Source organism: Patagioenas fasciata, chromosome 1 (assembly GCF_037038585.1).
Source record: "Patagioenas fasciata isolate bPatFas1 chromosome 1, bPatFas1.hap1, whole genome shotgun sequence".
In the NCBI taxonomy this organism is placed as follows: Eukaryota; Metazoa; Chordata; class Aves; order Columbiformes; family Columbidae; genus Patagioenas; species Patagioenas fasciata.
Window position 1 is genome coordinate 92,028,768 of NC_092520.1, and position 17,939 is coordinate 92,046,706.

At 40.6% G+C, this 17,939-nt stretch overlaps 1 protein-coding gene across 5 annotated transcripts; it reads left to right on the plus strand.

Moving 5' to 3' along the window:
* The first annotated feature begins 860 nt into the window (after positions 1 to 860).
* Positions 861 to 17,367, plus strand: IFNAR2 (interferon alpha and beta receptor subunit 2). 5 transcript variants are annotated; one of them, XM_071810606.1, is made up of 12 exons: positions 862 to 1,179; positions 2,468 to 2,787; positions 3,335 to 3,418; positions 4,244 to 4,340; positions 5,098 to 5,307; positions 6,898 to 6,939; positions 7,250 to 7,370; positions 7,547 to 7,710; positions 10,044 to 10,216; positions 11,668 to 11,830; positions 12,279 to 12,397; positions 15,964 to 17,367. In XM_071810606.1, exons 7-12 carry the CDS (start codon positions 7,276 to 7,278, stop codon positions 16,654 to 16,656), a joined length of 1,407 nt encoding a protein of 468 aa, XP_071666707.1. In that variant the 5' UTR covers positions 862 to 1,179; positions 2,468 to 2,787; positions 3,335 to 3,418; positions 4,244 to 4,340; positions 5,098 to 5,307; positions 6,898 to 6,939; positions 7,250 to 7,275; the 3' UTR covers positions 16,657 to 17,367. The 5 variants fall into 5 exon arrangements, with proteins under 5 accessions (XP_065718625.1, XP_071666706.1, XP_065718626.1 ...); XM_065862553.2 differs by lacking the exon at positions 5,098 to 5,307 and having other exon boundaries at positions 861 to 1,179; XM_071810605.1 differs by lacking the exons at positions 5,098 to 5,307; positions 6,898 to 6,939 and having other exon boundaries at positions 861 to 1,179.
* Positions 17,368 to 17,939: the final 572 nt, after the last annotated feature.

Sequence of the window (17,939 nt, forward strand, 5' to 3'; positions counted from 1 at the left end):
AACGATATGGAACAAGGGGTGGAGAATGTGCTGGGTTTGGCTGGAATAGAGTTAATTTTCTTGCTAGCAGCTAGTATAGGGCTCCGTTTTGGGTTTGTGCTGGAAACAGTGTTGATGACACAGGAATATTTAGTTATTACTGAGCAGTGGTCACACAGAGCCAAGGCCTTTTCTGCTTCCTACACCACCCCACCAGCAAGTGGGCTGGAGGTGCACAAGAAGTTGGGAGGGGACACAGCTGGGACAGCTGACCCCAACTGACCAAAGGGATATTCCATGTCATATGACATCATGCTCAGCATATGAAGTTGGGGAAAGAAGAAAGAGTTTGACATTCAGAGTTATGACATTTGTCTTCCCAAGTCACTCTTACATGTGATGAAGTCCTGTTGTCCTGGAGATGGCTGAACACCTGCCTGCCAATGTGAATTAATTCCTTGTTTTGCTTGCATGTACGTGGCTTTTTCTTTACCTATGAAACTGTCTTTATCTCAACCCACGTGTTTTCTCACTTTCACTCTTCCAATTCTCTCTGCCATCCCACCGGTGGAGTCAGCGAGTGGCTGTGTAGTGGCCTAGTTGCCAGCTGGGGTTAAACCACGACACCACCTCATCAATTTGGGTGCCCGTTAATGCAAATATTTTTATGAAACACGTGGAGCAGCACCACGCTCCACAAAGGAGGCAGGGGATCAGCAAGCGCTTTCGCCTCTTTCTGCCGAGACTTCCCTTCATAACAAGCATCATTGCGCTGGACTAGATGATCTCCAGAGGTCACTTCCGACCCAAATAACTTTGTGACTCTGTGATCAAAAACTCAACAGGGGGTGGGGCGGGGGCGTGGCGAGGCAGTTCACGGAAAGTGAAAGAAGGGCAGAAAGCGCGTCCCGTCAGTGTGGGGAGGGAGGTTGTGCTCCGGCAGGGCAGCCTGTGGCCCTGGGCCGGACGCACACCCGACTCTGGGTGAAACGGTGCCCTGACGCCGGGACCCACCGGACACCGCCCCTCGACGGACGGAAATTACCCCTTCCCAGGCCGGGCGACGAGGGCGGGGCGAGTCGCTCCCTCCTCCGCCATTTCCCTTTCGGCGCCCCCACCCGGCATCTCTCCCTCGGCCTTGCCGGGGAGCCATGGGGAGCCGGCGCCGAGCGGAGCTGCAGGGATGGCGTTTGCTGGGAGGTACGGCTGGGATGGCGGCGGCGTCCCCCCGCTTTCCCTTAGTGGATCGTCGCCCGTGTTGGGGGATGGGGGGGGGTAGATCCGTCTGTGGTGCGGGTGTCGGGGCTGCTCCATGAGAGCAGCCGGAGCGAGGGCTGGGGCGGCCCCCGACTGCCGCAGGGCCCGGCCGGGCCGCGCTGTGTTCCCTGCTGTGCTCCCTCGGCGAGAGGAGGTGTCTGCGGGCGGCAGGCCCGGCTTCCCGAGCCGCGGTCGGCGGCGCCGGGGTTTCCTGGAAAGGCGGCGGGTCTGTGTCCGCGCTTTGGTGGGCGAGTTGTGGAGGCCGCTCTTGGCTGAAACCCGTGCCCCCGCGGCACGTTTTGGCGTTAATACCTGTTGAACCGCGCGTAAAAAACTGCCGGTTATTCGAGTGGTTTGTTCGGCACTGTTACTGAGTGCGAAATCATCCATAGCGGTAGTCTGTGAGGTGCATTGTAGCTGGTTTGGATGCAGGTAATCTTGTAGCTCAAGACCAGAAATCTGTAAACTAAAAATATACAACCGTAGACTCTGACGGAGCTGCTTGTCGCAAATGCTGTGCCGTTGTCCCCACACCGCACCGTGCTGGAGAGCACAGGGCAGCCAAGGAGCCCATAGGTTTAAGTGTTGCATGTCCTGCAGTGGTTCCTCCAGAGGCATGTCCAGCTCACTGGGAGCACAGCTGGCAGCGGATGGAAAACCGATTCCTAGTTATGAATTTTTAAGGTTAAGTGATTTTGATGTTCTTAGAAGCGACTTATCCAAAGTCGCCCAGCAAAGCCAGGAATAGAGTGCAGGCATAATATTACAACGCACAACGCGATTCCCTAATGCACGTGGATTCTGTACGAACATCAGTCTGTGCATTGTATTACCTGTGTAGTTCTTGAACATACTTCTGCTGACATCTCTGCCTGAAACGTTTCCTGTGGTGTCTTTCAATATTCAGATAAATAGATTTTTATAAATAATTATGCCACCTGTTTGTTTCGAAGAATAGTGTGTCTTGTGTACTGATGTGGCACTTCTGTGAAATACAAGCCAGTGACTTTCAGAACTTCAAAGCCTGCTTTTTTTCTCATTGGAAGCAAATACAAAATGACTCAGCCTGAACTTTGGTTAAAAATGAGCTGCCAGGGAAGATGACTTGGAAGCGTGAAGCTAGATTTTTAAAGTGCTGGGGGCTTCAGGCGGGTCCCAGGGAAGTTGTGAACCGAGGCTTATGAGTTGAGGGGGGGCTGAACTCACTAGTGTTTCCATGGCTTCTCTCCAGGGATTGCTGACGCTCTGAAGAGGAAGACTATCAAAAGTTAATCAGAGTTTTGACAGAAATGCTTTTCCCCTGGAATTTCACGGGCATTGATAGACCTGCAGAGGACATCCAGATTTAGACAGCTGTGCAAAGTTGGAGATAAACCTGTTTCGTCACATTTTTCTTACATATTCTAAGGTGCTAAACACATAACTTGGCTTTGAATATGCATCATGTGAGATACGTGTATTGTTTGGTACACAGAGCAATACATGGGTCACTTCAGATTCGAAGAGCGGGATAGTTGTTATTCATGACAGCACATACAGCAAGCATCGAAGGTACGCAAATACATCTATTGCATAATACTATATATGGTGTGCTTTGAACATGTCTTGTGATAAATTGCCAGGATTAAGACATAAAGGAAATATTTTGCTAAGCGAATGCAGGATCCTCAAAGTTTTCCCCTTGAGAGAAAATTTTGAACAGTCTGAGAAATCAGATCTTGCAGGTGTAACACGTGAAAGTAACATTGTTTGGCTTTAGGTTTCTGTGTGACTTCCAAACAAAAGTGGTAACAAATAGATTATTATTTTTTTCCTACTGGTGTAATCTGGAAGCTTCTGTCACATTCACTAGTGCAAAAACTAAATGGAATTGATAGATACATGTGACTTAATAGCTTTCCAGTTTGCTGATATCAGTGATAAAGATTTTGTAACTGGAAAATCTTATCTGTAATCTATAGTTTTGATTGAAAAGAGGAAGCCTGTTATATTCTGTCTCCTAAATATTCTCAGGCTTGAATGAATTAATAAAATGAACCAAACAGAAATGAAAATAACATTTTCTTTGTCTGTGGAATTATGATTATCTGTTGCACAGGTGAAGGTTCTCAACATTTATCCAGTGACTTCCTATAGTCATGCTTAAACTTTGAGCAGAGGAAGGTTGACATCTCAGTTAAGGGTTTGTTTTTTTTAATTCATATGATTTTAACATACTGTGTTGTTTGACCATTGTATGCTTTGTCATGATTTTAAATTTAAAGCTGTTTTGTTTTGCAGAGAAAGCAATTTAAGTTGTCTTTTAAATTAATTTAAAACCCGATTTATTTGTGTTAAACCCAAGGAGAAGATTATTTGGAAACAGTTATACCCTTGCTCAGCCATCTCTAGATTCACAGTTGTTGTTTTATCCTTTGCCTGTAATTTAAAACCAGAGCCTGTGTGAATATTAATGCTGTGTGGAAAATAGAGTACAATAATAACTTCAAGGAGAGAGAATATTTTAATAGATTTGATGTATTAAAAAATCGTAACATAAACTTCATAACTTCCTTATAATTAGTATTTTTTTTTCCTGAGCTCCCTCTTAACTACCTGCTTTCTGGAAACATTTTTTACGACAGTGATGAGTTCTTGCAGTATTTCATATAAAGCCAAAAATGTCTATTTTCATTGTATTTAATAAGTTGGAGTGAGTGGCATAGAATTTTCAGATGTTGTCTTCATGCAAAATTAATACAATTAGTCATACAATGCTTCCTGTATTTATTTGAAATGATAAGAGCCCTTCCCATGTGAAAAAAGGAAAGTGCTGTAGTCATAAAATTGCCTGTCTAATCTGAGGATCCTTGCCCCTCATCACCCCCAGCAGTAAGTGTTTCAGTACCTCTGCCTCCCCCAGAACGCTGAAGAGATTAAAATAATGCTTTGTACATAACCTCATTTTACTTGCAAGTAATTTACAAAGGTGATTTGCTGAATGGGATTGTTCTAATTGTATTTGCAGGTGCAGAAGCAAAATGTTTATTTTGCAATCAGTAGGTTATATTTCTTAATTACTATGGAAACACTGATGGATGGACCAATGTATTTTTATAAAATTGGTGAGTTGCCTGTACCTTTATATTGTAAGAGGAGTAGTACTGCTAATTTTCTGTAACACTACTTCTGAGTTACTGAAGTAACATACTATCATCTTATTATAGAGCTCTCCCTGGAATAATTTGCAGAATCAAGAACCTAATGTGTTCTATTTTACATACTCCATTCTATACGTAAACTATGATTTTTCTATAGGAAAGAAAGAACATACTGCATTGTCCCTCTTGAAATGTCCAGTTAACTCTTAGTTGGATGTGTTGTTTTTCATTTCTTCTTGTACTATTTTTCAGGACTCCTTAGTTTCTGGATTAGCAGGCACAACAAACACAGTTTGTTGGCCGAGCTGTAGTTGTAGTGGGAAGCTGTTTTGATAGGATCATTTCATTCTGTAAAAAGGATAAGATGGTAAAGAAGATGACCTGCTCAGTTTCCAGACCACCTTTATTTCACCAGTCTTAGGTTTCCCAGTTATTTGCTCTAAGATTTTTTTCTTGTCTTTATCTCTTACATTAAAGTGTAACCTATGAAGTTTTGCAATTCTCCCAACTATCTTTGCTAAACATGTTTGTTGAAAGAAAGTTCTGAGGCAGATGAACAGACTTTGATTTTGATAGGGGAGAGGCATTTAAAAATCACAAATATGGACAGAGTAGAAAAAACATTTATATCAAAAGGAAACACATCAGCAAGACAGCTGGCACACGTGAAGTGGCTGGCATAAGAGAGAATGACAGACTGTTTGCATCTCTGAATCCAAAGGGACTCCAAGGAAAGTGTATCATTACTGGAATCTGTGCACTATCTGTTTCTATAATGGGAATATCTTAATGTGCTAAAGACCGTGTGCCTGTTGGGAGATGGGAGAATTTCTGCCGCAATTGATTACAAATCCGAGCTTGTGTTCAGATAAGGAATAATAACTGCTGAAGTACTGCTTTGTTATTAATGCCACTGGATGTTTTTTTCCAGGTAGGTGGTCTGTTACTATATGGCAGGAAATCAGTTTTTCTACATTTAACTGCACTTCCCTAAGGGGACGTTTATTATTTAGCAGTAACACAGAAGAACAACTGCAAAAGGAAGACATGCAAGAGAGAGGATGTCTGTGGTTTGAATTGCAAAATGAAGCTTGAGAGAAATGAGTTTTTTGTCTTGTGGAAATTGCGTTGGCTGCATATGCAGCTCAAGTGAGCCACATAATCTCTTTGCATCTAATTTCAGAAGGGATGCTAGGTGCATAGTTTAGCATTTGTAAGACAGATGTCCAAAGAGACAGTTCTGTAAGAGGTACGTGGTGAAGTATCCAGCTCAGATTATTTTGACAAACTTATGTGCCTAGGTGTATTTGTGTGTGCCCACTGCTAATGAAAGGGCAACTTTTTAAGGCACTTCTCTGCAGCCATAAAGATTTTGTGCAGGTATTTCTTTATTTAAGTAATTGGAGTAGGAAATTTTCTCCTTTCCTTTTCCAGTGCTTTCTGCAACAGTAGACAAGGATCATAACTGCATTAGGAAATTGTCCCACTGTGTTGGGGATGTGGAAGTTCCCACTGACCCACTACTGTTGTGAATCCCCTCTAATTTACCAGGAACATGTATTCTGTTACCATGTTTCATATAGCTGGGAGTTAGACCAGTTGACCTCCAGATGTCCCTTCCAACCTCAGCCACTCTCTGATAGTCCTTCCTATCCATTATTTGTAGATCTCCATAAATATTGTTTTAATTTTTTATAAGGTGTGTCCCAGATTTCTTTTTTCACAGTCATTCTTACTGTGGCACATCTTGTTGACACATCAAGTAGTTCTGCAATATTATTTTCATAGTATGTCACTTGACAACCTCAGTTGTGGACCAGAGTACTACTGTGTTAGTTGCTGTTCAAATGTAAGCTCAAAGATATTCCTCATGCTACAGAAGTTACTGTTCTAAGTGAGATGAGAAGAATAAAATAACATGTTAAGGAAGTATTAACAGTTCAACAGAGGTATCAGGCCAGTAGTGGTTTGGGTATTGACGTATTTTTAGGTAGAAGGTTTAGGTGTCAAGGCAAAAGAGGTTCATGGAGAAGAGTTTTGGGGAAAATAATGAAGCAATTTGCAGGTATTTCCATGGAGTTCATCTAAAACATGAGCGAAAGCATGCACGTTTGAACTTACTCAGCTGGCCAAAGAAGTTACTAGTGTATGGGAGCTGGTGTCTCATCAATAAGAGGATATGTCACAAAATGCCTTTAAAATGACAACAGGAAGTTTGAACCTCATCTAGCGGGGATCGGCATAAGCCTGAACCACAGTGTAGTTATCAAAGAACTAGCTCCTAGGAGCCTTGAATAAGTAACAGATGTTGGAAGGGGACATCTGGGGAAGGAATATACTTTGGGGAAAGAGGGGATGGCGGAGGAAAGTAGTAGGAAGAAGGTGTGAAGGAAAGAAACAGTTCCACTGAGGGAATGCTGAGTATTGTCTCTAATTGTTACAAATCAATATTGCCAATAGTGAGCTAATAATCAGATATTGTAGACATACAAATACATTAATGCATAGTTTCATTTTCCAGTGTATATCAGCGTTCTGTCTACGGCTTGTTGGAGCTTGCCTGGTAAGAGTTTTTGTCTTTCAAATGCTTTTCCTAATACAGTTCCAAAAAAAAATCGCATATTCTCTCCAAGCATCAATTTAAAACTTTATGCTTTTCAGAGAAATAACTTAATATAAGTATAATACAGGAGGACAGTCCTTTGCATTGTCCTTTCTATTTTGCTGGATTCTGTTCTGTGGTTGCTTTATTTTGGGGCAAGTATTGGGCTGCTCTAATTGGGCTTATTGGTTAGAACTGTTGCAATCTCACATTTTTTTGCCATTCATATTGGTGGGTTGTGTCTGTTTGTTTGTTTTCTTTCCCTTTCTAGAAAGTGGTCCACCTCGCAACCCACAAATGGAATCTCGCAATTTCCAGCACATTTTGTCCTGGCAGGCAAAAAGTAGTTCAACTGTGCCAACGTACTATCGTGTCCTGTATCGTGACAGCAGGCAAGTCTTATTTTATAAGACACAAATTTTGCTTTTAACATTTGTCAACTCAAAATACTAAGACTGGAGTTTATTTACCTGTTCTTCCACTCAAAAATGCTGCCTCCAATACTTTCTTGTATCAGAGAATCCAGACAGATTATTTGGATCTATCTTTAACTTGTTTTGATTTACAGGAGCTGGAAGACTGCTAAACAATGTTCAAATATTACACAGCTCTCCTGTAATCTAACAGAAGATTTTGAAGACATTCGCACTGAGTATGCTGCATTTGTTCAGAGCTTCATAGGAACTGAAGTATTCAATTCTTCCGTACTTAGTTTTATGCCTTTTACTGACAGTAAGTTCTGTGCCTGCATTTGTTCATTTAGTAGTTTTTATTCATAGATGATGTATAAATGATATTCTGCTAGCTTTACAGTAAGACACTTCAGACTAGCTTGGTTGATAGCTTATTCCTTTATCTGAGATAATATGAATTTGTATATAATCTATCACATATCAGTTACAAGACACACAATATAGAGAGAGCTTTCTAAAATTAGTGGCTACAGTAGTTCTGCTGAATGGACAAGGCTCTGGTTTTGAAATGCCATATATATTTATATATATAAATATAGAGGGAATAGCATCGTGTGAAGGATTGACAAGCCCAAAGTACAAGTCTCTAAGTGCATGGGATATGTAACTTAAAAAAATCAATATTGTTTTTTATCTTCAAGTAGCCAGTGTTAGAAGTTTAAGAAATACCATGTCTGCACTAGATGTAGAGGAAGAGATTTATGTGTTTGTTCATCAGCCTGCTCTTTTCCCTTTCCTTGCTGAAAGAAGATGCTTGCTAGCTGTGACATATTCTAACACCAGACGTGGCTTCACCCTTAGTTGTGCTTAGTATTCAGTTTTGAAGTAACAGACAGAGGAACAATTGGAGGACCATAGAGGAAAAATAGGTTGTTACCCCTGAATTCAGCACAGAGGTAACTGCTGCTGTGTCCACTTAGAGGCTCATAAATGATGAAAAATTGGGCGGGATGGAGAGAATAGCCACAAAGATTTGAGAACATCTTCTGTGGTGGAGGCTGGCAGTCTTTCAGCAGTTAGTTTAATAAAGAGAAGGAACATAAGGTGTATTGACCATGTTATGATTTAACCCCAGCTATCAACTAAGCCCCCCACAGCTGCTCACTTGCTCCCCCCTAGTGGGATGGGGAAGAGAAACAGAAGAGTAAAAGTCAAAAACCTCATGGGTTGAGATGAACACTGTTTAAAAGGTAAAGAAAAAGCTGCACACACAAGCAAAGCAAAACAAGGGATTCATTCACCACTAACCATTGGCAGGCAGGTGTTCAGCAACCTCCAGGACAGCAGGGCTCCATCACACGTCATGGTGACTCAGGCAAACACCATCACTCTGAACATCCCCCCTTCTTTCTTCTTCCCCAACTTCATATGCTTAACTTGATGTCATATGATGTGGAATATCATTTTGGTCAGTTAGGGTCAGCTGTCCCAGCTATGTCCTCTCTCAACTTCTTGTGCACCCCCAGCCCACTGGCTGGTGGGGTGGTGTGAGAAGCAGAACAGGCCTTGACTCTGTGTGAGCACTGCTCAGTGATAACTAAAACATCTCTGTGTTATCAACACTGTTTCCAACCCAAATCCAAAACTGACCCACAGACTAGTTACTTGTATCTGAACTGTTGTGTCTGGCAGGACTAGTGAAGTGATCATCACCCTGTACTTGGCACTGGTGAGGCTGCATCTCGAATCCTGTGTTCAGTTTTGGGCCCCTCACTGCAAGGAAGACATTGAGGTGCTGGAGAGAGTTCAGAGGGGAGGGCAAGGAAGCTGGTGAGGGGTCTAGAGAACAAGTCTGATGAGAAGCAGCTGAGGGAACTGGCGCTGTTGAGCCTGGAGGTATTATCACACACAATTTTCCAACATTCCTACTTCTTTCCTATGTTGGAGGAAGGAAGATCTTGGCCTTGATTCAGTACTGAAGTTCCTCTGATCTTGATGGATGTGCAGTTTTGGAGAGAGGACACATTTAGTGTGCGTGGCTCTTCAAACACATCAGTGTTCCAAGGACCTGAACTTGAGAGATTGCTTTATACTCAGTGGAAGTCTCACAGAAGTGTAACTATGTTTCTTTAGGTCCTCTGTCTACTGTAAGTACAGTTTTTGGTCTTGGGAGCTCAGCTGTCAAGTTTAGACCTACAGCCTTCCTTGCAAACAGTATGAATGTGTGCAGGGCTACACACCACAGTCTTCACAATCTTCTACAAAGATTCCTTCTGGAGAGTGACTTGAAGATAATAACGGGCAAGAAAGTAATTGGCTTTTCCTATCCATTAACCTCAGCTTTCCTCTCGAAGAGATAAAAAGGTTACATCTTGATGGAGCTGAAGCCAAGCCTCTGTCACCTTTCTGCTTCTTCCCTCTCCTCCACTGCTTTCTGTTTTTTAAATCTAGTCATGTGGGAAAAGATCGTTTGACTGTGGAACTTAAATGTTGCAAGACCTTGTGGGTTTACAAGAGTGACATACTCTGGAATCTGAGTAGTCAGCTATGTATCTTTTACCAAAATAGAAGTGTTACTGAATAGTAATACATACTGTAATTTTTATTTTTCATCATTTTCTTTTTCTCTTTTTTTTTTTTTTTTTTCAATAGCACACCTGGGACCACCAGAAGTAAATATCAGTTCCTGTCTAAACTGTATAAATGTCACCATAAAGCTGCCAGCCTCTCACTTGACAAAAAATGGAAAGCTGTTGTCTTTAATTCATATATATAAAGTGCTTTATTATAATATAACACTGAAAAGTCTTGATGGAGAGCATAAGGTAGAGAACTTTTTGTTTTATTTGTGCTTTAGGGAAGAAATTCAGAAAGCATTAAAAGGCTTGGGTTAGCAGATTCATGGAAGCAAATATGTGAATAGAAGATACTTCAAAGAAAACAAAGAGAATGGCCAGCGTAATCTTAGCTTCCTTTTACTGCAGAGTAGCAGACCTAGAAGAGGAATACTGAAGCGCAGGGTACTGGCTTGAGTGACTATTCTCTGGGAAAACAAGAGAATGACAGTTCAGCAAAAACTACTGGCAAGTGTATGCACCGCTAATAGCAAAACATGTTCAGAAAGCAGTTCAGTGGTTTTCTGTCAAACTGGAAAAATGTATCCAGTTAGTTTCTGAGACAACCTATGCTGGGTCTGGTGCTATTTAAATTTTTTTTTTGGTATGCTGAAATAGGTAGATAAGAGTGATTAAAACTTAAAATGATCCTCACAAAATTGAGAAACAATCTTAAAATAATAGGAGATAATCCAATAAGGACCACTGCAAGACATAACACTGAAGAATAATTGTCTGTGTAGTAAGTAATGATAACAGCTACATAGGCAGCAGTTTTGTCAGGAAGGATGACACCATTCTATAGTATTATAAGCTAAACACGACTTACATATTGCTGAGAAATGAAAAAAATCATATATTTGCATACTTGTAAAGCCTACCTACCCCACACCAGTCTGGAGTTCAGAAAATGCACAGACCACAGCTGGATTCAAAAAGGAACACTGAGGACTGACATGTGACCTGTGAGGAAATGCTGGAATAATAGGAGACCACTTAGTGTAAGCAAGCAAAGCACAGTTAGAGACCGGGGGCTCTGAGTATGTAAACATTTGCTACAGAAAAGGAGGAAATAAACTATTCACTGTGACCAAGACAGTGAAGGGAAATTGGCAGTTGTGCAGACTTGAGGTTAAACATCGAGAGAGACATTGATACGTGGGCTGGCAAAGCACTGGAATAAGTTGCCTAACTGGAGCATGGGCTACCTGTACTAGAAGTTTTGAACAGCAGGCCAGAGAGGTACCTGTTGGGAATTTAATCTAACTCATTCTGTCATGAGTCACAGAAGAAGGACCACAACTTGCCTGCCATGGATATTTTCCCCCTGATTTCCAAATCAGAATATTACTTGCAGTTTCAAATCTGTAGAATCTATGTAAAGCTATTTTGAGGGGACATACAGTAACCAAGAGTTGAAGACAGAAAGCAATTTCTCTTTGATAATACAATATTTCACAAACCAGCATCAGGTAGGCATCTTGATAGCAGCTAGAACTAGACATGAAGCAGTTGTTTAGCTAAACTGCTGAGTTACTGTGTCAGTTTTTGCAGTTTCACATGCTACTGCATTTCTTGGAAATAGCCATAATGATTTATCATTTGCTGGGGATCTTTTTTTAGGCCAATAGCTAACTTTAAAACATTGTCTTTCATGACAGAGGCCACATGAGAATACCACTAAAGAAATTTTTAATACTGTCATTGGAGAATTGTATCCAAGTAGAAATTACTGTGTGTCTGTTACAGTCACTGCATCTTTAAACAAAAATTTCATCACATCAGACTGGAAATGTGTAACTGCAGACTCTGTAGCTCAACAAGGTAACTGTGCTGTGATGCAGGAATGGATTGTCTGGCTTGATTATGTGCAAGTGTTTTCTTTTTACCTAGGAAGATTAACAAATCAATTAATCCTAAGAATAGTAAGAGAGAAAGTACCTTCTGAGTGATAGACTGTGGGGAGTTATAAGTTAAATATAAAAACCCATCCACTTTGGGGCTACAAATCTATTGTTAATCCTGTGAGCTATGCAAACCTCCACTAACTGCAAAACTAGTTATCAAAGATGGTGTAACTTCTTTTATAGTTCCTGAATCTAATTTGAGATTTGGTCTTGTTTTGACTGTGACTAGATTACCTGCAGAGAAGTCTAACCAAAATTATTCTGTGATTGTAAATAGCTGTTCTGAATGTGAAATAAGAAATGTGGTCATTGAAAACTTCATTCATATATGTTTTATTTGCTTTTTTTTTTTTTTTCACTTGCAGGTTATAGTATACTTACAATTGCAGGTGCTGTGTGTTTTTCACTGATGGTAGCTGCTGCTCTGAAGTATATGCATGCAGGAGGTTATATTCTTCTAAAAACATCACTTCCACGTACCTTGGTACGTAATAATTCGCATATTTAACTTTCCTGGTTGGGAGGAAGTAGTTTGCCATCTGAAATTTCTAATCCTGTGCATTAGGTACAAGTTATATAAGTACATATAACGTTTTAATTTGCAGTTTACCTATGTGAAAGACAGTCTACAGACTGCTGAATCTTGTCCATTCTATGGGACAAGTATTCAGTCTTTTTCAAAACCATTTCTTGCTATTTCTGTGACAAATTACTAACAGAGATAGAGATGTGATCATTCCACCCTACTCAGTGCTTATCGGGCTGCCCCTGGAGTATTGTCCCCAGTTCTGATCCCCACAGCACAAGAAAGATGCGGACAGACTAGAGAAGGTCCAGAGGAGGGCCATGAAGATGAGTAAAGGCCTGGAGAACCTGCCCTGTGAGGAAAGACTGAAGAAGTTAGGTCTTTTCTCCCAGAGAATAGAAGGCTCAGGACATACCTTATTACAGTACTCATCTAGTACTTCAAGGGCAGCTACAAAGAGCAATGGGTAGAAGTTGTACCATGAGAGGTTTCATCTTGATATAGGAGAATTTTTTTTTACAGTGAGAACAATTAATCACTGGAACAATCTCCTCAAGGATGTGGTAGAGTCCCTATCACTGGAGGTTTTCAAGATGTGATTGAACAGGGTGCTAGATAAACTCATATAGGCAGGCTCCCTCTGCCATGAAACATTGGACAAGATGGTCTTTTCCAGCCTGGCCTGTTCTATGATTGCATGAAGTTAGAAGGGGCAAGCAGTAGTAAAGGGGAGAGTCCCTCCTCCCACCCCCCCAAAAAAGTAACTTTAAATAGCCTGCTTCTGTATACCATAAAGAGTTTAGGTCCTACAGAAGAGCACCCAGCATAGGACAATTAACCGCTTGCCCTTTGAAAATTATTTTACATGTGAATTCTTCTTGCAGCAGATTAATTTATTCTGCTGTCTGAGCCAGGGCAATAACTGCAACACAAAAAACCTGCAGTTCTTAAGTGCATAGGGAGAAGGCCTGTTCTCCACCAAGGATGCTCTGAAAACATTTGGTAGTAATGTGTACTAATGTCTCCTCTGGCACAATTCGTCTCCATTATTTCACCCCGCAGCATTGTACTTCTCTCTAAGAATAAAACCAATTACCAATTTTGAGAGATTCTAAAACTGAAAGCAAATATTTTAAATTTCAAAGTCTTTATGATGTTTTCTTAGGGAAGCAAAGTTAAAAGACAAAAGATAGATTTGAGACCCAGTTTGGTATGGACAAATTGTTCATGTAGTGATGCATAAAAATGCCCTAGAGTTAGGAGTTTTGGTCTCATTATCCTCCAAAGATGGCCCAGTTATTTTGGCACATCTCGAGAAAAACAAAGTCACTGTTAATGCTCTAAGACTCCTTTTTTCCTAAAGCTATGCTTTATCATTGCTGTCCACAAACAGCATGTGAGAAGTGCTTAAAAGTAAAAGTTCGGCATCCTGGTAAAGCAAGATCTGGATGGTTGTTGGAAATGATCTCACACACAACAAATAAGAACTTACTCTCCATTCTCCTCAACAAGGAGACAAAATAGAGGCCATCAAAGGCCTTTGTAGAGATGAGATGCTGCTTTGAGGAAGCAGTCTTTAAAGCATGTCTGCTTTGTAACATCAACAGTACCTTCTCAGTCAAAGGAAAAATCCTCTTATTGAAGTCACATATACCTTCCAGGTCCCCAACCTTCCAGTTTCAAATGTATCTCCTACTGCGGAGTGGGATGCAGTTGTGTGCCGATATGTCTCTGCCAGAAAAGAATCCTAGTTGTCAGTTGCAGAACTGTTACTAGCAAGTTCAGGATCACTCCTGTGGGTAACCTGATGTCTGCCTTCCTTCTCCAGTCCCAGTAACGATTTATTACTGCATTGCATTATCAACAGGCATTAGTGAAAAGGATGTCTGATAGTGGAATACTTACTAGGAAGAGAGGATATTTATATGCAAGTTATCTCTGCCAGAACTGGCATAGTATCTTAGAAACGAAGTCCTGGACCAGGCTGTCATTATCTACACAAACACTGGAGTTGGATGAAAACAAAAACCAAAGGAAAAGAAACAATATAGCTCTGGAAGAAAACTTTCTCAGTGTTGGCTGAGGTGGAGGAAATCTTATTTATACTTCTAAATATCTCAGGGGCTGGTGTCAAGACTCCTGTCAGTGGTGCCCAACAATAGGATGAGGGGCAATGGGCACAGACTGAAGCACAGGAGATTCCACCTAAACATGAGGAGCAACTTCTTTACTGTGAGGGTGCCAGAGCACTGGAACAGGCTGCCCAGAGAGGTTGTGGAGTCTCCTCTGGAGACATTCAAGACCCACTTGAACACATTCCTGTGCGATCTGCTCTGGTTGAACCTGCTTTAGCAAGTGAGTTGGACTAAATGGTCTACAGAGGTCCCTTCTAACCCAACCATTCTGTGATTCTGTGGGGTAGGGGCATGGATGGGCATGTACACAAGGCAAACACTACCTTCCTCACCTGCAAATGCTAAACCATTCTCAGTAGTCACATATAGCGTTTGACAAAAAACTCCATGTTTAAGGAGGAAGTGCTTAAGGAAGGAAGAAAGGTAATGGTAATATATCACTCAAAGTGTTCCTCTATTTTGAATAAAATAATCTTTCTTTGACTTTTTCTGTGATCAAGTGTCATGTTTTAGTGCTTGAGGAGGCTGGTCTCAAGTTGGCTATTTTTATATTTTAAGAGAAAGAGAAGAGACTGAACTGCCACTAAATTTCAAACAAAAATAACATTTCTGGGACTTGTTTCTATCCAGTTTTGCTTGCTTCCTTTTATTTTATAGTCTCCGACTTCTTTTACATTTATTTATGGTTTTTTCAGCATAAATATTTTTTATTTTCTACAAAAATATGCTGAGCAGATTGGTATCATTTTTTTCTAGGACTTTTTTCCTCCTGTTTCTGTCCTACCTTCATCTCCTTAAGATTGCTGAACATGACTTTGCTGAGTTAAGGTTAATTTTTTGTTGTTGTCATCCACATTTTTCTTCCAATGCTAGTCCTTCAAAGTGCAGAGTAAAACTGCAAAAATGTGACTTAGAATGTTATACATATGTCATTGCTTCAAATGGTACATTTCTAAAGGACATCAAAATTGATCATCCATGCCAGGCTTCTCTTTTGTGTGGTAATTGCAAGAGCTAATAGGGAGTTGCAAGACTCACCTCAGGTTTAAGATGTACTTGTAAAATGAGCTTTTAGTCTTAGAAAGATATCTCAAAAATTGGAATGAAAATGTTTCATACTTGAGACACTGCTTGACCCTGGTGTTGTTTCTTTGAGGCTGTTCAATGCTGTGTGCCTTGATTTGCGGTGAAGGCTGTCATATTTACAGGAATGGAGAAGAAGGAATGATCCTAGATGGGCTGAACTCTGCAGAGAAAGCCAAAAATGTGGCACAGAAAGAATTTGTTTAACAACCTCATGACTGGGGATATTTTTAAAATTAATTTTTCTGTGTGTGTGTGCAAATTTGGCTGATTTTTTTTGTTTTTTAATTCATTTTACTCTTTTAGGTGTTCATCAGGACATTAGCCTATTCACCTTGGACACCCAAGTCTGAAGAAACAGCCTCTGTAGAGATCATTTACAGAGAGGTTAAAAAAAAGGCAACTGAATCCAGTGGTGGTGGTGTTAGTGATGAAGATGACAGTGACGACAGTGACAGCGATGCCATAAGTAATCATGACTATACAAGGCGTGATATCTTAAGTAGAGTACCTCATTCCTCTGATGTGCCAAATGGGTTCATGCAGTCCTCCACAAACAGTACATCTGATGACAGCAGCAGCCAGGCAAGTGAAAATCCAGATGCTGAGCCGGAAGAATTTGAAGAACATGAGACAGACATTGAAGAAGACAAAGACACAAGTAGGGAGTTACTTAATCCTTTCTCTGAGGTAAATAGTGGCTATTTTTCCAGGCAAAGGAACAGTGCTTGCTTTACCATTAACTTAAAAACTGTGCTGTTGGGAGCCTCTGAAGAGAATGGGGATAGTTCTGCAGCTCTTCTTGCTGCCCAAGAAGATGCAGCTGACTGGCAATGTACTCGAGCTTTGGAAGCAAAACTCTTGGATGATACAGAGAGTGTGCAGAAACCATGCTGTCATAACAGCTCTCATGAATGGCAAAATTCCTCTCATTCTTCTGATGAAAGTGACTCGTCAGATTCAGATATGAGCCAAAAACCAGAATATTTAAGAAGATGAATAAGTGAGAACCACTCTTTTATAGCATACAAATTGGTATTGTCCAACTTTTTTTCTGGATTCCACATACAGATCTTGTCTTTTTCTTTTTTAACATTCTGTGAGTATATATATGAACACTGAAAATATGCAACATTCATTCTTAAATATTTCTGTGATCATTCCAGGTATGGTTCAGGTTGGATTATCCACAGAGAAACAGAGATGACTGTTCAGATGCAGCAGTAAGAGTAGTTATTTCATTTTGCAGTTTCATATAATTAATACCTTCCAGCTGTTCTGAAGTAAATACTTTTTGTAACTCAAGTGAGAAGTTAGTTTGTAGTACAGGGAGTCGTGAGTCTCTCAACCAGACCACTTTTTAAATTTGAAAGGATGCTTCTTTATTATTCTTTAGCTCTGTTCATGGCTTACTCTGAAAACTGTTTTGCTGGATGATTGCTATATTCATCTGAGAACCGACTTCTACCTTTGTGCAGAGAAAGCTGATAAAGTGAAATAATGGGGGCAAAGATGAGAATACTCAACTTGTGAAGGAGTTCTCCTTACTGTGAAGGCATTAAATATACCTTTTAATATTTTTTTTATATAATTTTGTACCATTACTGAATACTACACTTAAAAAATATTTTTGACATTTAAATGTTACTGCAGTATATGGTTTAACTTTTGTGCTTCATGAAAAAAAAGATTTTTATATCCCTGTCTGAATTTTTACGGTGGTTCCTACATGACTTGGAAAAGCTACATGAGTTAGCCTGCTAAGGATTTAATCTTTAAGGGTAGGCTTTTGGGTACCACATAGCTGAAACAAATATTTCTCACCTTGTGTTCATCTGCTTAGGTGTTACTTTTGTGCCCACAAGCAGCTTCTGGCTGCCATGGCTGCCAGACATTCTTTTGGTCAGTATAGCTGAGAGGAATTTCTAGGGTGCTGGAATATTGTTGCTGTACTACTATTAGGAACTAAGTAGGCGTAAGTACCTGAGAGCTTGGATCTTGACAAGTTAATTATTGGCAGATCTATGCAGCTGTAGAGTTAAGTGATGAAGCTTCTGCTGATGCTGACCCAGTAACACTCTGCTGTTCCACTGTGGCAGGAGCCAGGGGAATTGCTCACATGTAAGTGAAGGCTGTGGGACTTTGCTCATCCCAGGGAAGGCCAAACCTGCCTTGTAGCCTCATTTAATAACAGGATGTGATACAAACAAAGGTATTGAACTTCCACAAAGAGTGGCAAAAGTAATTGCTTGAGAGAGAACCCTTTTACTCTGTGAATAATA